The sequence below is a fragment of the Equus caballus genome, chromosome 15, assembly GCF_041296265.1.
Source record: "Equus caballus isolate H_3958 breed thoroughbred chromosome 15, TB-T2T, whole genome shotgun sequence".
Classification (NCBI taxonomy): Eukaryota; Metazoa; Chordata; class Mammalia; order Perissodactyla; family Equidae; genus Equus; species Equus caballus.
The window spans coordinates 30915860-30936570 of NC_091698.1; the positions used below are offsets into that span (position 1 = coordinate 30915860).

Here is a 20711-nt window from a genome sequence, read left to right on the forward strand (position 1 = left end):
GTGATGGTAACAGAGTTCAAGTGAAGGTGGTGGGAGCAGATCTCGTTTAGTAAGCATCCCGGTGTCTCCAGGCAGAGCCTTGCCGTCTCTGATACCTGAACTCTATTCTGCAGTAATATGAGAGCTACTGAGGTTTCTTTGAAGGTTAATACTTCCTTACCTTTTTGCAAAAGACAAGACTGGTGGGAAATATTTGTATCATGCCTGGACTCTTATTGTATCTTGTCTGTGAGAAAAATTGTATCTAATTAAATGTTAATTGGTACTGGGGTTTATTAAAACAATGGGAAAAAAGAGTCCAGGACTGAGATGATGAAGGAAGGTTTGCTCCAAAATAAAAAAGGAGCACATGTCCATGAGAGCTTCTATGAGGGAGTATTGTACAGACCAGCAGTTCTCATTTGGGTCCCAGGATTCCTTTCCCCTCTTAAAATTCTTGTGGATTCCTAAAGATCTTTTGTTTATCAATATTTACTCTATAAGAAATTAAAATTGAGAAATTTAAGAAATACTAATTCATTTAGAAATAAACCAGTAATATATTTACTTTTTTTTGTCAAAAATATTTTCTAAAGCAAAAAAGATATTAGATGAATGGCATTTTTGTGTATCTTTTAAATGCCTGGCTTATTAGAAGACAGCTGGAAACTGGATTCTCGTATCTGCTTCTGCATTCAGTCTCCTACGATATGTCGTTTTGGTTGAAGTAGGTGAAGAAAATCTGGCCCCAGACAGGTGATGACACTGCAGCTTAGCTGGTACCATAATATGATTTGGGAATGTTGTTCCATAAAACATAGGAAGGCAGGGACCGCCCCAATGTCTGAGTGGTTAAGTTCGCGTGCTCCACTTCCCACAGCCCAGGGTTTTGCTGGTTCAGATCCTGGGCTCGGACATGGCACCACTCGTCAGGCCATATTGAGGCCGCATCCCATGTGCCACAACTAGAAGGACCCACAACTGAAATATACAGCTATGTGCTGGGGGGATTTGGGGAGAACAAAGCAGGAAAAAAAAAAAAACATAGGAAGGTAAATGACTAACATTTATAAAGCCAAGGAGAAAAATAGTCTTTATCTTATTTTCTTTGGAGTAGATTCCTCCATTCTGTGAGTCCAAGTTGATGTGTCTGTCACAGTCATCTTTTCAGAATACAGTTGATTCTCATTATTCTGGAATTCCATATCTGTGAAATGCCTACTTGCTAAAATGTGTTTGTAACCCCAAATCAGTACTCACCAGCATGCACAGAGTGGCGAAAAATTTGAGTTGCCCAGTGCACACATCCCAACTGAGGTCCAGTAAGGCGATGCTCTGCTTTGTTGTTCTGAACTCTTATACTGTAGATAAGTGTCCTTTTTGAGGTCTCTTCAGTTTTTCATTCTTGTGCTTTTTGTTGGTGATTTTGCTGTTTAAAATGGCCCTCAAGTTTGTGCTGGAGTGCTACTTAATGTTTGTAAGTGCAGGAAGTCTGTGCTGAGCCTTACAGAGAAAATAAGTGTGTTAGATAACCTTTGTTCAGTCATGAGTTAGTGCTGTTGGCTGTGGGTTCAATGCTAATGACTCAACAGTATATATTAAGTTTGTTGTTAGTGCTGTTGAGTGGGTTGCGACTCCTAGAGACCCTGTGTCCAGCAGAGTAGAACTCTGCCCGGTCTTTTTGTCAGACTGTGTCAGACGGTGCTTCACTTCTGTTCCCAGGGCTTTCATGGCCACTTTTGTGGAAGTGGGTGGCCAGGTCCTTCTTCCTAGTCTGTCTTGGTCTGGAGGCTCTGCTGAAACCTGTCCACCATGGGTGACCCTCCTGGTGTTTGAAGTACTGGTGGCATAGCTTTCAGCATCACAGCAACATGCAGCCACCACAGTATGACAACCAACAGATGAGTAGTGTGGTTCCCTGACCAGGAAACAAACCTGGGCCGTGGTGGTGAGAGCACTGAATCTTAAGCTCTAGCTCACTAGGGCTGGCTCTATATTAAATAGATGTCCTTAAATAGAAACACACTTAAAACAAGGTCATAGAGGCTGGCCCTGTGGCCGAGTGGTTAAGTTCACGTGCTCTGCTTCAGCAGCCCAGGTTTTCACTGGTTCGGGTCCTGGGCGCAGACATGGCACAGCTCGTCAGGCCACGCTGAGGCAGCGTCCCACATGACACAACTAGAAGGACCCACAACTAAAATATACAATTATGTACTGGGGGGATTTGGGGAGAAAAAGCAGGAAAAAAAAAAAAAAGAAGATTGGCAACAGTTGTTAGGTCAGGTATCAATCTTTATTTAAAAAAAAAAACAAGAAAAAAAAAACAAGGTCATGTATTGATCAGTTGACAAAATGTGACCAGAGACTCACAGGAAACTAACTTTGTATTTCTCCTAAAAGCAGTAGTTCACTATCCACTAATTCAGTATTTGTGGCAACTTTATAGACCATAACTAACTCAAATAATGAGAATCAACTGAATTAAGATAGAGATAGCGCCCCTGTGGCTTGAGAAAGTGAATCGTCTGATATCCCTTTTTTAAATTAATGCTTCATTCTTAAATATGAAATATATTCAAATTTTATTTTATAACAAAATATTGAATTCTAAAATAATACCACTTTTAGATAAAATTTAAAAATTTAGAAGAGGTCAGTTGAACTCACGTAAGGGTGGAGCATGTCTCTGGTATTCTTGGCTCTGTTTTTGGCATTCTTGTTATTCTAACACTAAGGCTGGGAGGTTGCTCACAGTTAATATGTAGGAGAGTTCAGTGGTGCCCCTTCCTCAGAAGAGCAGCAAAGCTTCTCCCAGGGAGAGGAACAGAGAAGCCACTGCTATGGAAGGGGAAACCACCGTGGCCACCACCTTCCCCTTGCATGGCTCTGGCTCCAGTGTGAGGCTACCATGGAATGAAGTGTACAGATAGCCTGAAGGATGGCATTAGAGTATCTGGTCAGAATGAGGAGACGTTTCCATATCCTTGCTCTGCGAGCACTAGTTGCGTTTGTCTTGCTCTGTATGTAGAGGGTATAAGGTGAGACTAGAGAAGGCAGGCACCTGTTTTCGAGAACAGCTTTGTTCTGGACACAACGGTGTCCCTAGAGCCTGCTGAAGAGTCTGACATGTAATAGACACTCAAAAAAGTCTCCATTCATGCATTATAGTTTTAGGTACTTAGGGAGGGTATGAGTAGACTGGATGTAGCTTTCACTGTCTTTTTGTTTATTTATTTATTTGTTTGTTTGTTGAGGAAGATTGTCACTGAGCTAACATCTGTGCCAATCTTATTCAATTTTGTGTGTGGGTCACCGCCACAGCACGGCTTGAAGAGTGGTGTGTAGGTCTGCACTCAGGATCTGAACTCCCAAACCCCGGGCTGCTGAAGCAGAGTACTCGAACTTAACCACTACAGCGCTGGGCCAGGCCCTTTAACTGTCTTTTTAGATGTGTCACATTGGCATTGTAGGCAACAATGTTTGTAGAAAACACATGGGATTTGAAAGAGTCTTAGTGGAAAAGTGCCTTGGAAATGCAAGCAATTAATCATGTGAATTGTATTTCAGGCTATACCACCCTTTGAATTTGCTTTCAAAGATGAGCGTATCTCTCTTACTATTGTGGATGCTGTCATCAGTCCACCCACCGTTCCAAAGGGGAGCATCTGCAAAGATCTCAGCATTTATCCAGCAGAATGCCGGGGCCGAAGGAGTACCTACCGGGGAAAGTTGACAGTGAGTGCAAGTGACAGTGTGTGACTCCCACACTGTACGTTTTTGAGAATAAGGTTGATGGCTAATAAAGTTTATACCAGAATTCCGCTTTCTTCAAGTACTGTCATCCAAGAGATCCCATCTTTTAAATTAAAGCATAAAACCATTTACTTTATGGTCTTCTTCCTCACTCTTTTAAAATACTTTTTTGTTCTTGTAGATCCAGATATTTTCTTTTTTTCTTAAGTAATTTTTTTGTCTCTTATTTTCATTTAGGCTGATATCAGCTGGTCAGTGAATGGAATCCCAAAAGGCATCATTAAGCAGTTTCTTGGCTATGTTCCCATCATGGTGAAGTCTAAGCTTTGCAACTTATACAACCTTCCTCCCAGAGCCCTCATCGAGCACCACGAAGAAGCAGAGGTAATGGCAGGGGCCAGTGCGTTGCAGGGCCAGGTGACAGTAGAAAAGGCCCGAGCCGGGAGTGAGAGGACAGGAAGACTGACAGTGGCAGTGTTTTTCTTTCTCTGCATCAATTTCTGGATAGGGATAATCGGGCATTAATATCTTGTCTACATACTGTGTAGGGCTCATAATGAAACAGTGGCCATACAATTAAAGAGTATTTTATTATGGGGGAAGAATTGGTAATTTTTTCTGTAATTTTCTGAATGACACATATTTAGAGTTTTTTATTTTATTTTATTTTTTTTTTGAGGAAGATTAGCACTGAGCTAACTACTGCCAATCCTCCTCTTTTTTCTTTTTGCTGAGGAAGACTGGCCCTGAGCTAACATCCATGCCCATCTTCTTCTACTTTATACTTGGGATGCCTACCACAGCATGGCTTTTGCCGAGCGGTGCCATCTCCACACCCGGGATCCGAACCGGCGAACTCCAGGTGGCTGAGAAGTGGAATGTGCAAACTTAAGCACTGTGCCACCAGGCCGGCCCCAAGATTTTTTTTTAAGCTGTCTTAACCTGCAAAACTGTTGTCTAAAATGTCAGCTTTACCAACAGTAAGATACTGTGAACATATTGAATGCTTCATATATCTTCCCGTCAGTATTTCTTCAGCTGTGTTAGGTGGTTTTGCAGTATTGGGTTTGATGTAATCAAGGCGTGCAGCCTCTGCCTCCAATAGGAGACTGAGTTATGTGGTGGGAAGGTTTGGTGTCAGGTCTGGGTTTGACACTCAGCTGCCCTGCTTACCAGTGTGTGGCTTCAAGAAGCTTAATCTTCCTGAGCCTCAGTTTCCTCTGTTGAAAATGGGCATATAGCTATCCCACTCATTTTTATAAGGATTAAATGTTAGGATAGCATGGAGCACCGAGCATGATATGCCAGCCATCAATATGTAGTAGCTATTTATTTATTATAGCAATGTGATATTAACTGGAGCTATTAAAATGTTTTCCTCTTTAGCTAATCTGAATTTCTGGTTTCCAGAGCTTTCATATGCTCAAAAGTTTTTAAACTAATTTGGGAAACTATACTCATCTATAAGCCAAAATGGTTATAGTTTTCATCTTTAGACTTCTCTTTGGAGTAAGCTTTTTTTTTTTTTTTATGTCATTTGAAGAGTAAAGTCATTTTAGGAGACAGAAAGGCAAGTTAGGTCAAGCCTGTCTAGTAGACGACAGTACCCTGATTTCCTTCTGTACTGTTCTCCCAGGTCTCTAGGACCTTTTTAGTCTACTTGAGAAGACTTACTTCACACACTGACAGTTTCCAAGGGCTGTGTGCTGCCTTCCGCCTGCACGCGCCCCTTCTGCGCGTGCACTGCGTCTGGCTAGGAACGAGGCTGAGTTTGCAGTCAATCTGTTTCCTGTTTACAGTTAGTTACGTGTCTGTGTAACAAATCATAGTTCATCTCTTTGGCAGGAAATGGGAGGCTATTTTATCATCAATGGCATTGAAAAAGTCATCCGAATGTTGATCATGCCTCGGAGAAATTTCCCCATTGCATTGACAAGACCAAAATGGAAAACCAGAGGGCCTGGCTATACTCAGTATGGTAAGTTTTAGTGATTTTTGGAATGTTCTTTTAGAAAAGTTTTAAGCCATTTCTTAAAAAAGTAGGTGCATCTAAATAGAGTCTTTGACATTTTTTTCATATATAAATTTTTGTTTCTTTTTCTAGTAAGCATTTCTGTGTTAAGATTTCATAGTGGGAAACTTACTTTCTATTATGTTCCATTTTTTTCTCAAATTGAAAGAACACATGTGTTAATGTTATTGCTTATGGAGCTGAAGGCTGGCCTGACTTGGCCAGATGGGCCTCAGAAGTCTTCTGGTCCAGGGTACCATGGCACTCCCCTTGGGAGTCTCTGGCTGAAGCCACCTGGCCTCTCTTTGAGCACTCTCTGTGACGGAGCCTGGCTTTACAAGACAGCATTTTGCATTGTTGGGCAACCCCTACAATTAAACAGTTTATTTTTATCATTAAGCTAAAACTCAGCCGCTAATTGTAACCATACATAACATATGTAGAATAACAGCATCTCAGCAAGTCACAATGCCACGTCATTTATTCTTTTGCATCGGTTGATGCAGTATGTCGTAGCAGTCTTTGAAACTGAAATAAACTTAAAATCTAAACTTCTGTTTTTCCCAATTTGAGCTCTTAGATCAAGCCACCATCTCTTGACCAGACTCCACAGGATACTGAGGATATATGTGCTATATGACTCAGCTCTGCAGGGCATGCTGGGGATATAAAGTGCTGTAAGACATGGACCCTGCTCTGGAAGGAACCTTTGAAGTTTCATTAAATTCATAGCTAAAAGTTACTTTGAGTGGTTTTCAACCCAGGGAGGTTTTGCACCCTAGGGGACATTTGGCAAGATCTGGAGACAGTTTTGGTTGCCAGTCTTGGTTACACTTAGTGATTTGGCTCTAATTATTTCTAAGAGGGTAAAAATAATTCGGGAAGAAAATGATTGAAGCAATTACAGTATTACTGAGTTTTCGACTTTGTTTCAATAGGAGTTTCAATGCACTGTGTGAGGGAAGAACATTCTGCTGTCAATATGAACCTTCACTACTTGGAAAATGGCACAGTTATGTTGAACTTTGTTTACCGGAAAGAACTGTTTTTTCTTCCTTTGGGATTTGCACTTAAGGTGTGGCTTACTGAATATATTTCTTTTATTATGAAGAGATTCATTTGAGGTGATATCCCATGCAGAATGGATAGGTCCTCCTCATCAGAGTTCATGTTTACTAGTTATCTACTGCTCCTTAACAAATTACCTCAAAATTCAGTGGCTTAAAACAGCACTGAATCTTTCTCTTGCAGTTTCTGTGCTCAGGAATTTGCGGTGGCCCGGAATTTAGGCAGTTCTGACTGGGGGTCTGGAGGTTGCAGTGAAGTGTCAGTAGGGCCTGCAGTCCTTTAGAAGGCTTGACCAGGGCTGAAGGATCTGCTTCCAAGGCGGTTCACTCATGGCTGGCAAGTCAGTGCAGGCTGTTCGCAGGTCTCAGTTCCTCTCCACTCACGTCTTTTCAAGGCTGCTTGAGGCAGCTGTCTTCTCCCACAGAGTTAGCCAAGAGAATGCGGCAGAAGCCACAGTGCCTTTTATGATCTACCTTGAGAGTCACACATCAACTTTCTCACCGTATTCTCTTGGTCACACAGGCCAGCCCTTATTCAGTATGGGAGGAAACTACACAAGGCTGTGAATACCAGGAATTGAGGGTCACTGGGGCTACATTGGTGTCTATCATACAGGCAATGCCCTTATTTTAGAGAGTTCACTTCAATTCAGCAATAGCTGGGTGCTCATTTTTCTTGGATAGTAAAATAAAGTTGAGAATTGTTAATGAATTAGATGGTTTAGTTATTATTAGTGATTAAAAAGAAACCTTTTTTTTCTATTCTAGGCACTTGTCAGCTTTTCCGATTATCAGATTTTTCAGGAGCTCATCAAAGGAAAAGAGGATGACTCTTTCTTCAGGAACTCTGTTTCCCAGATGTTAAGGATTGTAACAGAAGAGGGTTGTTCCACACAAAAACAGGTCCTTAACTATCTAGGTGAACGCTTCAGAGTAAAACTCAACCTTCCTGACTGGTATCCGGATGCACAGGCTGCGGAGTTTCTGTTTAAGTATGTGTCCTTCTGCCGACACTGTTTCTGAAGGGTGGAGGGTGCCAGCGGTTCTTTGTATTGAGGTAGTTGGGGCTGGTGAGTCATCTGGAAATCAGAAGACCTGGGGGTAGAATTCTGGTCTCGCAAAGTAGGGGCTAGCTTTGTTTCTGTGCCCATCCTCACCTTTCTTACTTTTTATGGTAGTTTTTTATTTTGTGATACTTTGTAGCCTTTTTTTTGAAATAACTTGAAACTTCCAGAATTGCTGCAAAAATAGTTTATTGGATACTTATGTTTACTAGTTGTTAACATTTTTACTACATTTGCTTTATTTCTTTCTCTGCACGTAGGTGAACATTTTTCTTTCTGCCTCATTTGACAGTTGCCTGCACCACGTCCCTTTCTTTCCCCAGGGCAAGGACTTTGTCTTAGTAACCCCTGTGTCGTCATTGAACGAGCCCTGCTCTAGACCAGTGCTGTCCAGTATGTAGCCATGAGCCACATGGTGAGCACGCGAATGGCCAGTGCAGCTGAGAAACTGAATCCCTAATTTGATTTCATTTTAATTAATTGAAATTTAAATAGCCACATGTGGATTGTCACGATCATGTTGGCCAGCACAGTTCTAGACCTTCTGTTCTTTTGCTAATATTACCAGTAAAAGTAAAAAGCAATCTTTTCAAGGTGAATAAGGACTTTTACATAAACATGAATTGGGGACATTGGTTAGTCGAACATCAAGTAGTATTAATAGCTGAATTGTTTTAAGCTTTTTCTTTCTATTTTGACAGCCAGTGCATTTGTATCCACTTGAAATCCAATACTGAAAAGTTTTATGTACTTTGTCTCATGACCCGGAAGCTCTTTGCTTTAGCCAAAGGAGAGTGCATGGAGGAGAATCCTGATAGTTTAGTGAATCAAGAGGTCCTCACACCCGGTCAGCTCTTCCTCATGTTTCTCAAGGTAAACACATGCTGCTCTCACCCTGGACCAGTTGTGCCTCTGGTGGAATGGTGTGACAACATCCAGCAGTATTGTCATCTGCCTGTTTACGTAGTCTTCTTTTCCTGTTTTTGTTTATGTAGCAGTAAGGGGCTTAATCAAAGATCAGATCTTATGCCAGCTTCAGAAATTTCTTTAACTTTTTTTTTATCTTAAATATTTTTATATAGGTTAAGTAAAGACAAAATCAAATCTTGGTCATAACATTACTGATAAAGTGTAAATGGCCTATATAGGTACATAAAGTCAATCTTCATTATTCGCAGATTCTCTATTTGCAAATTCACCTGCTCACTAAGACTTACTCGTAACCCCAATATGAGTACTCACAGTGCTTTCATGGTCATTCACAGACGTGCACAGAGTGGTAAAAAATTGGAGTCTCCTAATGCACGTGTTCCCAGCTGAGGTCCAGCAAGGTGATGCTCTGCCTTCTTGTTTCAGCTCTTGTGCTGTAATCAAGGGTCTATTTAGTACCATGTTCTTCACATTCTGTGCTTTTTGTTGGTGATTTGGCTGTGGTCCACAAGCATAGTGCTGAAGTGCTGTCTAGTGTTCCTACAACACAGGAAGGCTGTACTGTGCCTGATGCAGGAAATACGTGCACTAGATAAGCTCTGGTTGGGTGTGAGTTACAGTGCTGTGGGCTGTGAGTTCAGTGGTAACGAATCAGCAACGTAAAATAAGGTGTCTTTCAACAGAAACGCGCACAAAACAAGCTTATGCACTGATCGGTCATGGAAATGTTGTGAGCTGAGACTTGCAGGCACCTACCCCTATTTCCTCTCAGAGCAATGGTTCAGTTCTCACCGATTCAGTGTTCATAGTGACATTGTAGAACATGATTACTGTTAATAACGAGAGGTTTCTGTGTGGGGAGAGAGAGTGTTGGCATGGCACAAAAATGATTTCATTAGAAAGTTGGCAGTATTTTATATTTTGATTATCACTAAAAAGGATTTAATCTAAGAGATAACATAGTGAGATGGAAGATGGAGAAGACTGCAGTAAAACTGTCCTATTTCCTTGTCGAGTAAGTAAATCCTATTTAAATTCTTACTGAAAAGTAATAGCTTTTATTTGTCTGCTCTATCCGTAAAATTAGATGGAAAAATTTCAGCAGTCTAGAATTGCCCTGATAAAAATTGAAATCAGGCAGAAGTTTTCTGTTATTGGTAATTTCAGTAGCCTCACAAGTAAAGGCTAATTTATATTTCCCTTCTTCTTAACCTGAAGCATGGTGGGCTCACTGGACCCCCCAGTGTTAGAAATTATCTTAGGTTGCAAGGCGTTGCTAAGCTGACCTGTTTCAGCAACAGTCGAAACAGAGAAAGTTGAGGCTTCTTCAGAGAATTCATTGCTTAAAAGTGTCTACTTTCTTTACCTTTTCGCCAGCTATATTTAAGCTTCTAACTCTCTGAATTTGAGACACAAAATCTTCAGAAGGTACATGACAGTGACATAATGAGCTCCAGACTCTAGCCGTTTCCCTGAGCAGCAGAGATTGAAGCCTCCTGTGTGACTCAGGCGGTTGGTTCTGAGACTGTTAACGAGGGTGCAGGGGAGAAGCATTGAAGAGCTGCCCTGTCTGAACTGTCATAACAGATAATGTAGACGCTGTTCGTCATTTCTGTGGCATCGCCCCCTCTCTGCCATCTGCATTGTCTCTTCATCGCTTCAGATTAGCCCAGCTTCATACTTTCACGCCTTTTACCAGGAAGGCTTCTGAGCGGTCTCTTGCTCGCTTCTGCTTGTACTGATGTGTGCAGGTTGCATTTACAAGTCCCCAGTCACTCATCTGCAATTCCAGATCCCAAAAGTGCTAAATCCCAAAAAATGTGAGTTGGCAGCAAAACCTGACCTGAACTGACAGGAGGCTGTTTATGACTTTTATTTATCCTACTTAGTGCAACAATCTGTGTTTCACTGTAGAAATGTGTTTGATTACAAGCCAATGCCTCAGTCTCCATCATAGGTGTTAGGTAATAAAAGGTTTATGCACTCGTTACCTCACTAAAGTCTGGAAAATTCTTAATACTGAAATACATTTCTCCCAAGGGTTTTCAGTGGTCCTGTAATGCACTGCTTCCTGAAGAAAAGTTTGTTGTGAGGCATAAATAAGTATACAGAGGGCCAGCTCATCGTATGTGCTCAATAAATGCTAGGTCCTTGCCTTAGCAAGTTAACTACAAAGAGACAGTAGGCAGGCCTCGGACAAGGGAGAGAGAATGAGCTCCTTATTCCTCCAGCCTCCTCCTGTCTCAGGTTACAGCTTTTCTCTGTTTCTCACCTCTGGGACTTGCCTTCCTCTTTTCTGGCTCTTTTTTCTTCTACTCATTTTCCATTATATTTCAGATTTTATATGAGAAGAATGTATCAGTCTTTCCTACGAGTGTGTCAGCGGTCTTGTATGTTGGGTGTACTTGGGGGGCTTTGAGCGCTTGGTTACTTTTGTTTTGGGGACAATAGGCTGCTGCTTGGTCTCAAAGCTTTGTTGCATGTTTCTGGGATTGAAGCTCTTCTGACTGCTTGAAAAGAGCATTTTAATTAAAAAGTTTTCTAAGGCCAAAGGAAACCAGTTTTGATTCTTTCCATTAGTGTGAATAATCTTGACTGGGAGTGATTTTGCCCCAACCCAAGGGACATTTAACAATGTCTGGAGACACTTTTGGTTGTCACAATTTGGGGAGTTGTACTGGCATCCAGTGGGTAAGGGCCAGGGATGCTGCTCACCGTCCTACAATGCCCAGGACAGCCCCTCACCATAAAGAACCAGCCAGCCAAAATGTCAGTGGTGCCAGGGTTAAGAAACCCTGACCTATAGGAGCTTGTGTCTTCTGTCTTGGGAAATGCCTGACCTGTGATAGTGCATTGAGAAGCTGTTTTTTGGGTATATAGTTTGGATATTTTCTACGTTAAGCGTATGCATTAGTGGGCCTTTGTTATGGATGTACAGATTATGTGGGAGTAAATAATGAAACGTGTAATAGTTAAACGATGTAATTTAAATTTTTTTTCTTGTTTCAGGAAAAAATGGAAGCTTGGTTAGTATCTATTAAAATAGCTCTAGACAAGAAGGCTCAGAAGACCGATGTGTCCATAAACACTGACAATTTGATGAAGATTTTTAATCTGGGAACAGACCTTACAAAACCATTTGAATATCTTCTTGCTACTGGGAATCTGCGTTCTAAAACAGGTGAAATTCAATAGATAGGCTCCACTTTAGTTAGGTTTTTCAAATTATTTGCTCATTGTAGATTTATGTATCACTGAGGTTCTGTTTAAAAGTGAACTTCTCCTTTTCACTAAAGACAGATTTCATGTTGTCACTTTTGGCAAGTTCACATCAGGCTGAAGGCTTTAGACAAGGTGCCTCCATAGCTTAAATCCAGTTCTAATGATCATTGAACATTTGCTGTGCCTCTTTCTAGAAAACTAAAGACAACTTAGATCTCTGTGGAAGGGTTGCCTAGACAGGTGGTCTGGGAGGGGTGATAACACATGCCCGTCCCTAAACCAATTGCGTCAGAATGGCCTGGGGGACTTTCAAGAGTGGCAGTTGAAGGCCCAGAAATCTGCATTTTTTAACAGATGATACTGATGCAGATTCTTTTAGGACTAACAACTGCTTGTGCATTGTTCAGCCCTCGCTGATGAATCCCATTTAATTACTTGCCTTTTTATTACTCATGTGCTGGTTTCCCACAAAGGAAGTAGTGGTAAAGGAGATAGGGAACCAGTAGGGGCTAACACAATTTGTGAAATCTGGAGATTTTTACTACTTTTTGTAAACTTCCCGCTCATCAGAGCTAATAGGGTGAACTTTATAGTAACCCCCTGTATGTTTGTCGTATGCCCTGAGGTTTTTTCGTCAGAGCCTCAAATAAAAATTCTTTTTTTTTTTTTAAGTTTAACCCTTTCTTTGAATGACTTTTGTTTTATTAAGGTCTTGGCTTCCTGCAAGATTCTGGACTTTGTGTTGTGGCTGACAAGCTGAACTTCATACGCTATCTCTCCCATTTCCGCTGTGTGCACAGAGGGGCAGATTTTGCCAAGATGAGGACCACCACAGTACGCAGGCTGCTGCCGGAGTCCTGGGGTTTCCTTTGTCCTGTGCACACCCCAGACGGGGAGCCCTGTGGTCTGATGAACCACCTAACTGCCATATGTGAGGTCGTCACGCAGTTTGCGTATACAGCATCTGTTCCAGCCTTGCTCTGCAGCTTGGGTATGTGGTGTTCAGTGATAAACGGTCTTGTTTGGGTGTGTGGGTTTTAACAGGCGCAGACTGTTAAGTTATGCTTCTTTGGGGGCTGAGCAGAGAATGCCTGCAAGAGTTCTTTCTACTCTTCTATGCAGGAGTTGAGCTGCTTTGTTGGCTGCTCCGGAAGAAGATCAGATTCATTCTTTGAAAATGAATGGAGGAGAAATTAAGGTTGCAGTTTTGTTCTTTCAAAAAAAAAAAAAGAGGTATCAAAGCACTTGAAATAGAGCAGCATGTAATGTTGGAAGTAACATTTTGGGTAGCTCTCCCTGCATCTGCTGGGTCCACCACTGTATGTCTTGGGAGGCAAGAGTGTCGGTTTGCAGAAAGACAGCTAAAAAGGTTGTCCAGGCTGTACCCTGATGTCGTCAGATCCATAGCCTTTGTTCCTAGTGGCCTTGCAGCTGCTCTCTGCTCTCCCTGGAAAGCTGTCTCGCGTGCTGTTCTTCAGGGTTTGGCGCTTGGTTTTGGTTTCCCTTCGTACAGAAAGACGTCAGCCTTTACTTTGGGCATTCTTCACTCTCCTGTTCCTGGGGTTCTCTGGTTGCGATCTGGAGACAAAAATGTTTCTGTGTCTTTGGTGGGCTGTGGGTGGGGGTCTCCAGTGGGATTAATGCTTATACGCTAAAACTTCTGGTTCACAGGAATCAGATGATAGATATTCTCAATCAACCAGAAGGGTATTGAGTCCAGAGTCAAGAAATTTCTGCTTAAATGTACTTCTGCCAATTAGTGGCCTTTGAGGAGGGAGCCTCACAGAAAGAAATCAGGAAATACGCAAGATTCAGAGGATATAATCAATGTAATTTTTCGGTTCTCTGTCTACAAGGAAAAGAATCATTTTCTTTGCCACCAGTGATTAAAAATGTCAAAGTGCAGGAAAGGGTAGGAAGAAGAAACAGAGTGGAGAGTTGGAAACTGTATCACACTGCAGGAGAAGACATGGGATAGGTTATTTGCTCTGACGCTGGGGAAGAAGGCAGAATAGAAAATGCTAGCTTTCCATGGAGATGCTCATGTTAGGGTGATGGATGAAACATTGAGTGTGTAACCTGTGATACTTTGTAAAACACTTGCTGTCTTCACAAGGTATTTATGATTCGTGGAAGAGTATCTTTTTTATTTAATTACAGGTGATTCTTGATATTTATGGTACTTCTGTTCTGTGAAGTCACCGCTAACACTGAATTAGCGATTACTGAGCCTTTGCTCCTAAGGAACATGAAGGTTAAGTTCCTGTGAGCCTCTGGTCACGACATTTTTGTCAGTCAGTTGATATGTACATAGCCTTGTTTTATGTGTGTTTCTGTTTAAGACAGCTTATTTAATATATATTGTGATTCATTAACATTGAGCTCTCAGCCAACAGCCCCATAACTATAAGCTTATCTAATGTACTTTTTCCATAAGGCACAGCACAGCCTTGTGCTTAGGAACATTAGACAGCACTACACTTGAATGCCGTTTTGTAGTCCTGCAAAAAGGATGCTCATTTCCAGTGTGAGAGCTGAAAGGGGAAGGCAGAGCGTCGCCTTGTTTGACTTGAGCTGAGAACATGTGTATTAGGCAACTCAAATTTTTCACCAGATGTCCTCAAATGACCGCAGAAGTGCCAATAGTATTGATATCATGGTGACAAATTTTAGCAAGTGGGCAAATTTGCAGATACGGAATCCACAAATTCCGTATCTTTGTGAATCCGAAGTCTTTGTGAATCGCTCTATCCCTTGATCTTGATCTTGAGGATCAAATGTAATTAGATTTTTTGGAAAGAGTTAATATATTTACATGGCTCAGAAATCAAAATATAAAAGGTGTATGGTGAAAAGTCTCCATTAACACCCTGGTCCCTCTGCTGCTCTCCCCATAGGCAGGCAGTGTCACTAGCACTTGAGTGTCCTTGCTGAAGTGAGGTAGACGCTTATGCAAGCAACACAAACCACTCCAGTTTAGAGACAAGATGCCTGGATATCTGAGATGAAGAAGCAGTTGTTGAACCCATCTGGAGGGGATTGTTCGTGTTGGAAAATGCCTTCTGATGTGACCTTCTGTTCACTTCACCAGGGGTCACTCCAGTTGATGGGGCGCCGCACCGACCGTACAGTGAGTGCTACCCTGTCCTGCTGGATGGCGTCATGGTGGGCTGGGTGGACAAGGAGCTCGCTCCCAGCATTGCGGATTCTCTCCGACATTTTAAGGTGATCTTGAGTCTTTGTGAATCGCTCTATCCCTTGATCTGAGGTTTTTGGTCCTTCTCTAGTTGTTGAGGAAGCCCCAGGGCAGACTAGGGTGGTCAAGGGGTACGCAGGTCAGAAGCTGATTCTGAAAGTTCCTGTACATTCCCTCTGGTGGCAGAGTCTTGTCCTGACCTCATAGGTTGGGGTTATTGACAGAATTTGACCTGTACACATATTTTTGGAAGTTTCTTTGAGGCCCTAGTCTGCTAATCTAACAAATTTTAACCTTTTTTTCTTTGTAAATAATAGTGGCATATAGGGGACCTCAAAATATATTTAATATTCATATTTCAAGTATAAATCTTAAAGATATGCAAGATAGAGGTCATACCCTGTTGCCTTCTGGGTCTTGAAAACTTACTTTTAAAGTCAAGTAGGATGGTGTTCTTTGAATAACTTATCTTTGGAATTTCCTCCTGACGAGAGTCTTTGTTGCTTAGATAAAGGCTGTTAGAAGAATTGTTCTTGGGCAGCAAGGTGAATTGTACTTCATGTTCTGTTCTATTTTGTTTAGTTTTGGTCTTTTGAGTTTGTAAAATCATTTTACTTTGATATAATTTTACACTTGAAAAGATGTCTGAACAGTACAAAGAACTCCCTTTTTTCTTTTGAACCATTTGAGATTAATGTATAGACATGTCCCCCTTTCCATAAAGATTTCAGTGTATTTTTTGTAAAAACAAAGACTTTTTCTCTTCAGCAACATTCCTTTATTTGTTCATTTACATCAGCTTAGATTTATTTATAGATGGCTTGTTTTATTTTGAGTATTCTGTTACTATTGTTTATTTTGATGCTCAAATTGTATCAGATTTGACTATCTGGACTGGTCCCTGTGGGTTTTTGTTTCGTTTTTATACGTAACAGAATTTACAGTTTCAACCATTTTCAAGTGTATAGTTCAGTGGTGTTAAGTACATTCATATTGTTGTGCAACCATCACCCTGTCCATCTTCTGAACTTTTTCATCATCCCTCACTGAAACTCTGTCCCCATTCAACAGTAACGCCCCGTCCACACTTCCCCAGTTCCTAGTAACCAGTTTTCTTTGTCCATGAATTTGACTTTCCTAGGTACCTCATATAAGTGGAATCATACAGTATGTGTCCTTTTGTGTCTGGCTTATTTCACTTAGTATAATGTTTTCAAAGTTCATCCATGTTGTAGCATGTATCAGAATTTCATTCCTTTTTAAGACTGAATAATATTCCATTGTGTTTATATGTGTGTGTGTGTCTATATATATATGTGTATATATATATATATATATAGACACACCGCGTTTTGTTTATCCATTCATCCATCGATGGACACTTGGGTTGTTTCCACCTTTTGGCTATTGTGAATAAAGCTGCTATGAACATGTGTGTACAAGTAACTGTTTGAGTCCCTGCTTTCAATTCTTTTCAGTATATACCTAGAAGTAGAATTGCTGGATCATACAAAATTCTGTTTAATTTTTTGGCATTTTAGGGGAAAAACTATAAGCCTTATTAGGTGTTTTGTATTAATTCATTACCTGTTAATCATCATTCTCTAATAATAATGATGAATAATAAGTCTTAAATTCCTGGAATAAGTCCAACTTGGTCATGGTGTATTATTTTCTTAATATTTGAGAAATACTGATGCTTTCTTAAATGTCAGTGATTTAACATTTTTTAAATTGACATTCATAAGTCTCTGCTTTATAGAAAGAATTAGAAAGTTTTCCATGCTCTGGACCAGTTTGAGAGCATTGGGTATCTGGCCTTAGGTCTGCTAGAATTCCTTATGGAGCCATCTGGCTCTAGTGCTTTCCTTGGGGGTAGTTTCCTTTCTCTTAGTTCGTTATTAGAGTATAGAAATGCAACTGATTTTTGTAAGTTGATTTTGTACCCTGCAACTTTGCTGTAGTTGTTGATATTTCTAATAGTTTTCCAATGGATTCTTTAGGGTTTTCTGTACATAAAATGATGTTGTCTGCAAACAGCGAGAGTTTCACTTCTTCATTGCCTATTTGGATTCCTTTTATTTCTTTTTCTTGCCTAATTGCTCTGGCCAAAACCTCCAGAACAGTGTTGAATAAGAGTGGTGATAGTGAGCACCCTTGTCTTGTTCCTGTTCTCAGAGGGATGGCTTTCAGTTTTTCCCCATTGAGTATGATGTTGGCTGTGGGTTTGTCATATATGGCCTTTATCATGTTGAAGTACTTTCCTTCTATCCCCATTTTATTCAGAGTTTTTATCATAAATGGATGTTGGATCTTGTCAAATGCTTTCTCTGTGTCTATTGAGATGATCATGTGGTTTTTGTTCCTCATTTTGTTAATGTGGTGGATCACATTGATTGATTTGCGAATGTTGAACTGTCCCTGCTTGCTGGTATAAATCCCACTTGATCATGGTGTATGATCCTTTTAATGTGTTGCTGTATTTGGTTTGCCAGTATTTTGTTGAGGATTTTTGCATCTGTGTTCATCAGCAATAATTGGCCTGAGATTTTCCTTCTTTGTGTTGTCCTTGTTGGGCTTTGGGATCCATGTGATGTTGGCCTTGTAGAATGTGTTAGGAAGTGTTCGGTCTTCCTCAATTTTTTGGAAGAGTTTGAGAAGGAGAGGCCTTGAATCTTCTTTGAATGTTTGGTAGAATTCTCCAGAGAAACCATCTGGTCCTGGACTTTTATTTCTTAGGAAGTTTTTGATTATTGTTTGAATCTCTTTACTTGTGATTGGTCTATTCAGATTCTCTATTTTTTTATTGATTCAGTTTTGGGAGGTTATATGAGTCCAAGAATTTATCCATTTCTTCTAGATTGTCCCATTTGTGGGCATATATTTTTCATAGTATTCTTGTATAATCTGTAGTGTTTCTGTGGTATCCACTGTAATTTCTCCTCTTTCCTTTCTAATTTTATTTATTTGCACCTCTCTCTTTTTTTCTTAGTGAGTCTGGCTAAGGGTTTATCTTCTCAAAGAACCAGCTCTTTGTTTCATTGATCCTTTCCACTGTCTTTTTTGTTTCAGTTACATTTATTTCTGCTCTAATTTTTATTATTTTCCTCCTTCTGCTCACTTTGGGCTTTGTTTGTTCTTTTTCTAATTCTCTTAGGTGTAGTTTAAGATTGCTTATTGGGGATTTTTCCTGTTTATTAAGGTGTGCCTGTATTGTTCTGAATTTCCCTCTTAGGGACTGCTTTGGCTGCATCCTACGTGAGTTGATATGGTGTATTTTCATTTTCATTTGTCTCCAGATATTTTTTGATTTCTCCTTTAATTTCTTCAATGATCCATTGATTGTTCAGTAGCAGGTTGTTTAGCCTCCAGATATTTGTCACTTTCCCAGCTATTTCCTTGTAGTTGATTTCTAGTTTAGTAGGATCATGGTCAGAAAAGATGCTTGATATGATTTCAATCTTCTTAAATTTATTGAGGCTTGCCTTGTTTCCCAACATACAGTCTACCTTTGAGAATGTTCCATGTGCACTTGAGAAGAATATGTATTCTGCTGTTTTTGGAGTGTTCTATATATATCTTTAAAGTCCATCTGGTCTATTTTTTTGTTTAGTGCCACTATATCCTTGTTGACTTTCTGTCTGGATGACCTATCCGTTGATGTAAGTGGGGTGATAAGGTTCCCTACTCTTATGGTTTTGTTGTTAATATCTCCTTTTAGGTTTGTTAATAGTTGCTTTATGTACTTTGGTGCTCCTGTGTTGGGTGCATATATATTTGTAAGTGTTGTGTCTTCTTGGTGGAGTGTCCCTTTTATCACTGTATACTGCGCCTCTTTGCCTCTACCTGGTTTATGCTGAGGTCTTCTTTTTTCTAAGTATTGCGGCACCTCCTTTCTCATTTGCCATTAGCTTGGAGTATCATCTTCCATCCCTTCACTCTGAGCCTATGTTTGTTTTTGGAGCTGAGATGTGTTTCCTGGAGGCAGCATATTGTTGGGTCTTGTTTTTTAATCCATCCTGCCACCTTGGTCTTTTGATTAGAGAATTCAATCCATTTACATTTAGAGTGATCACTGATATATGACGGCTTAATGCTGCATTTAATTGCTTGTTTTCTGATTCTTCTGCATTTCCTTTGTTTCTTGTCCCATGTATTTCAGACTACCAATTCAGTTAGGTAGTTTTCTGTGATGGTTTTCTTAGTTTTCTCTTTATTAATCATTTGTGTCTCTGTTCTGATTATTTGTTTAGTGGTTACCATAAGGTTTGTATAAAAAGTCTCGTAGATGAGAATAGTCCATTTTCTGATAGCCTCTTATTTCCTTAGACTAAGCAGATTCCATCCCTTTCCCCTTCCCCTTCTAAGTTGTTATTGTTAGAACTTATTCCATCTTGTGTTGTAAGTTTCTGGTGAAAATGACAAGATGATATTTAGTTTTGGTGTTTTCCTTCTCTTTATCTTTAATGTTATAATTGTTTGTTAACCTGTTCTGATAGAGAGCTGCAATTTTCTGATTTTGTCTACCTGTTTATTTCCTTGCTCAAGGCTTTGTAACCCCTTTCTTTCTTTCAGGTAGGAGGGCCTTCTTGAGCATTTGGAGGGTGGGGGCCATGTGGCAATGAACTCCCTTAACTTTTGTTTATCTGGGAAAGTTTTTATTTCTCCATCGTATCTAAAGGATCTTTTTGCTGGATAGAGTATTATTGGCTGAAAGTTTCTGTCTATCAGAAGTTTTGAATATATCATTCCATTCTCTTCTAGCCTGTAAGGTTTCTACTGAGAAATCCGCTGAAAGCCTGACAGGGGTTTCTTTGTAGCTATTTTCTTCTGCCTTGGTGCCCTTAATATTTTTTCTTTGTGTCATTGACTTTTGCCAGCTTTACTACTATATGCGTTAGAGAAGGTCTTTTTACATTGATAGTTAGGAGATCTATTGGCTTATTTCACTTGTAATTCCAGCTCTTTCCTCAAGTTTGGGAAGTTCTCAGCTATTATTTCTTTGGACAAGCTTTCTGTTCCAGTCTCCTCTTCTCCCTCTGGAATACCTATAACGCTTATGTTGCATTTCCTAATCGAGTTGAATATTTCTTGGAGAATTTCTTCATTTCTTTTTAGTCTTAGTTCTCTCTCCTCCATGTGAAGCATTTCTATATTTCTGTCCTCCAGACTGCTGATTTGCTCCTCCATAATATCAGCTCTATTATTCAGGGAGTCCAGATTTTTCTTTATCTCAGCCATTGTTTTTTTCATCTCCAACATTTCTGATTGGTGGTTCTTTATAGTTTCAATCTCTTTTGTGAAGTTCCTGATTTCATTGAACTGTCTGTATTTTCTTATAACTCGTTGAGTTCTTTTTATGATAGCTATTTTGAATTCTCTCATTTAGATTATGAATTTCTGTACCTTCAGGATTGATTTCTGGGTGCTTGTCATTCTTCTGATCTGGAGATTTAATATCTTTTTCATATTGTTTGATGCCTGGATTT

The 20711-nt window shown here is 40.2% G+C and overlaps 1 protein-coding gene across 1 annotated transcript in view; it reads left to right on the top strand.

Annotated features, from left to right (window-relative positions):
- POLR1B (RNA polymerase I subunit B) overlaps positions 1-20711 on the top strand; it is a 30329-nt gene that overhangs the window by 1174 nt on the left and 8444 nt on the right. Inside the window, exons 2-10 of the mRNA XM_001495461.7 lie at positions 3547-3714; positions 3970-4116; positions 5578-5710; positions 6682-6818; positions 7579-7802; positions 8576-8747; positions 11814-11985; positions 12736-13017; positions 15118-15251. Of these exons, the coding sequence (XP_001495511.1) occupies positions 3547-3714; positions 3970-4116; positions 5578-5710; positions 6682-6818; positions 7579-7802; positions 8576-8747; positions 11814-11985; positions 12736-13017; positions 15118-15251 (1569 nt within the window). The remainder of the gene's footprint in view (positions 1-3546; positions 3715-3969; positions 4117-5577; positions 5711-6681; positions 6819-7578; positions 7803-8575; positions 8748-11813; positions 11986-12735; positions 13018-15117; positions 15252-20711) is intronic.